This window comes from Olea europaea, chromosome 18 (assembly GCF_002742605.1).
Source record: "Olea europaea var. sylvestris chromosome 18, O_europaea_v1, whole genome shotgun sequence".
NCBI classification, from domain to species: domain Eukaryota; kingdom Viridiplantae; phylum Streptophyta; class Magnoliopsida; order Lamiales; family Oleaceae; genus Olea; species Olea europaea.
In genome coordinates, this window is record NC_036254.1 from 17,422,526 (window position 1) to 17,426,006 (window position 3,481).

General features: G+C 34.2%; 1 protein-coding gene across 1 annotated transcript; it reads right to left on the minus strand.

Annotated features, from left to right (window-relative positions):
* Window positions 1–367: 367 nt before the first annotated feature.
* On the minus strand, window positions 368–3,155 carry LOC111367635. The gene is made up of 2 exons (XM_022988617.1): window positions 2,667–3,155; window positions 368–867 (listed from the first exon to the last, which is right to left on the minus strand). The coding sequence occupies exons 1-2, from the start codon at window positions 2,901–2,903 to the stop codon at window positions 631–633; spliced, it is 474 nt and encodes a 157-aa protein (XP_022844385.1). The 5' UTR covers window positions 2,904–3,155; the 3' UTR covers window positions 368–630.
* Window positions 3,156–3,481: the final 326 nt, after the last annotated feature.

The window sequence follows — 3,481 nt, forward strand, 5'->3', positions numbered from 1 at the left end:
TTTTTTTTTTTTTTTTCTAATCAATTTTCAAGCTATACTTTTACTCCCATGTCAGCAGAAAATTTTGTATTTATTGTCCCCACATCAAATTTCAAGAAAAAAAATGCTTAAATTGTCATTTTCTCAGTGTATAAAAACAACAGTCCGATTATTAGGCTTTTGATAAATTTACTTCTGCCTTTTTCTTTATTGGCAAAGGCCATTCAGATTTAGACGAAGTTATTTATAACACTCATCTAAAGGTGAAAGGCCACATTGTTAATTCTTTAATACATTCATTTTTTTATCACGAAAGGAATGGTAAATTTAAGAATTGGGTTTGCTCACTGTAAATCTATAATGGTTAGAAGAAGAACATTTCTGTCAGCTGAAGACTAACAAGTCCAGTTAAATGCAAAAGAGCTAATGGTTTAAAGTCACAAAGGTTACAGTTACATTCACTATTTACAGATTGAAGAGTTTAAAACCTGGATATTGTACTTCTCCATCTTCTCGTTACATTCACTATATGAATTTTTCGAAGATTATGCTTTTAGATGAACGAAAAGGACTTCTTTCTACTCATTTTAAACAGGGATTCATTTGAATTAAGTAAATGTGTGTGCGCGCGAGAAAAAGAGAGAGCATACGTTAGTCTTGTTTCCTATGCTTTTCGTTGCTTCGGCTCTTAGAGCTGGTATCTAATCCAAGACACTTGAGGAATGATTGTTTAGCTAGTCCAAGATAGTTGCAAGGATGGGCTGGATGCTTAAAAAGCCTCTGAAGCACAGAATCATTCAATGAAGGTTCATCTCGACCTTGGTCGACATCTATGATTGTCCCTCCACTTGCTTCTCCATTCCTATCGACTTGTTGGATTTCCTCCTCCTGACAGTACAAAAAGTTTAACCACTTTCTCGTTGTCCATCATATGGCATATTTCTAATGAAGAGGCAGATAACATACTCAGAAATGAAACTGGCTTCTAATAATCAACGCAAAATATAATTCCTGGTAGAATTTATATACAAGAAATTGAAAATATCTTATTTTATGTGTACCCTAAAGAAGGTTTATTTACTGGATTCAATCTATTGAAAATTGAAATAATTCAAGAACTTCATCAAATTAGCATGTTGCTTAGATGCTACCGATCTTTTCACTTTGCTAATCGAGTAGACATTATGATCTCTAATGCTAGCTCAAGAACATCAAAAGTTAATGGCAACGGTAAACGGATCTTTCGTGCAAAATTATATTTCATCACAGTAGCTCATTTATAGTGGGCATCCAGTTTGCTGTCTCTAAAATATACAAGTCTTGGTAGAGAGGTGATGACCCCTGAAAATCGACCCCATGGATTAGGGAACTGGATGTCATAAACCTATTTATTTATCAAAATTTTCACTTCAAATAAAACACATCCCATAGGTGCATTTTACCTTCTTTTGTTACACATTCTGGTAATAGATAACAAAAATAAACAAAGATTATGCAATTGCACTTTGAGCAAATGGCCAATCTTAGAAGCTAAATATAAGCACCAATATCAACTGTGTTCCATGAAAACACAAACATAGAGACATTGAGAAATAATTATTCAAAAATAGGGAACATACATGCCTAGAAGATGCTAATACGATTAAATTGAGCCACCAATGTAGCCGATCACGGTTAAATTAGCCTCACACAATCCCAAATTTCCAATAAAAATGACAATTTGTACCGCTAAAATCTCCAACTATAGAATACTTCTACCTCGATGATTAGAAACTGATTTCTTACACTACATGTTACCAAATTGTATCGAATGCATATTTGGTACAGTGTCAAGGTTGTAATTCTCCCAGGTGAAAATCTCAAAGCATCTTTAAATGAACTATAAAAAAACAGCTGTGCTGACAGGAATACAATAAAAAATGGGACACCTGGATAAACTTTCAAGAATCTTTAACAGTAGACAATTCTGTCATCTTTATAATGCAATCAAAGGCAGCCTAACAAACAGCTGTAGTTTAATAAGTCTCTGTTTGAAAAGAATTTATAAATGTTTAAACTTACAAATAGATAGAAAGGAGATGGTACTCATGGCGCATTGCAATGTGCGGGGTGAAAATGACGTTGCACCAATTTATAAATGCAAAACGGAAGCTAAAATTTTGTCCGTTATGCCAGCGTATCAAACGTGCCCTTCAAAAGTTTCGATAAAAAACGAGAGTTTTGATGGATGTACATAACCATTTCCACATAAGTTTTTCAGATCCCTCACATGAGGTGGGTCCCACCTCATTAAAAAATGACCCCAAAAATCCCAACCCCACCCATGTTTGTGTGTGTTCTGTAGGGGTTCTATTACCCAAGCATGGCTTAAAAAACAATCTGCTTCTTGGGAATGACAGGATATCAGAATTCTATGATTTTTTATCCCATCAAAGGATCGCCACCTTGTTCTAAAATGTAAAAACGATGTGCCGAATACAGAAATTACAGAAAATAAAGATTAATAATCAAAAACTTTATACACCTCTTGGATAGTCAAATTCAAACATTAATTTCAAGCACAAAATTCAAACTTTATTCCTATCTATAGATTCAAGAATTTCCCTTTTCAGTTTTCTAGTCAAACTAATAAAACTATAATGCAAAATTCGAAAAAGGAGTGAAAAGAAAGCAATAAAATAACTGACCTTGACTCTTTGAGAAGAACTGGGGTCGTTGAGGTTGGGTGGTGGGGCAATGGCGGCGCGGCCCGTTGATGTTGAAGCGGAGATGCTGGTGGAGGCGGAGGAGGCCGCGGAGTCTGAAGTGCAGACGCTGATTCCGAAAAGAAGGATGATAAACAGAATCGTTGCAAGAAGCTGAATCCATATTAGCCATGGGATTTTGTAGCTCTCAATTATCAACTCATCACCAAAATCAAACATTATATTATAGTCTATATAATTATTACTTATTCACCAAAAATGAAAAAGAAAGAATGGGTTTTTTTCTGAAGGGTATGTAAGACCGATAAACCTTAAGCTGTGAGGTGAGTGGAGATGGAAAAGGCTTGGGATTGAAGAGAAAAGTAAAGTAAGCTAGTGTGATGCGGCAGCGTCAAGGGACTACACAGCCACGCTACAAAGTTTTTTGAGAGAGAAATTTCAACACGATTTTTCAAACACTTCCCCTTTAAAAGAGAGTAATGATATTCAAATACAACGGATGTCAAGCACCACGGTAAATATTCGATATTAAATTATAGATTTACTTAAATGTAATATCACTTTGATAGATAGCATTATTGTCTTAAAAATCTCAACAAATTTATAAAGAGATAAATGAAACGTGTAAAATTACATATCAGTGTTCGGGAAAAAAAAAATTGAATAACTCTAGGTAGAAGCTGCAAATTAGAATGTCAATTTATTTATTATTATCTTTTTTTTTTTTTTTAATCACATTCATGATTCTAGAAATATTTTGGCGTTGTTGAATGTGAGAATGATTGAAATAATTGTGG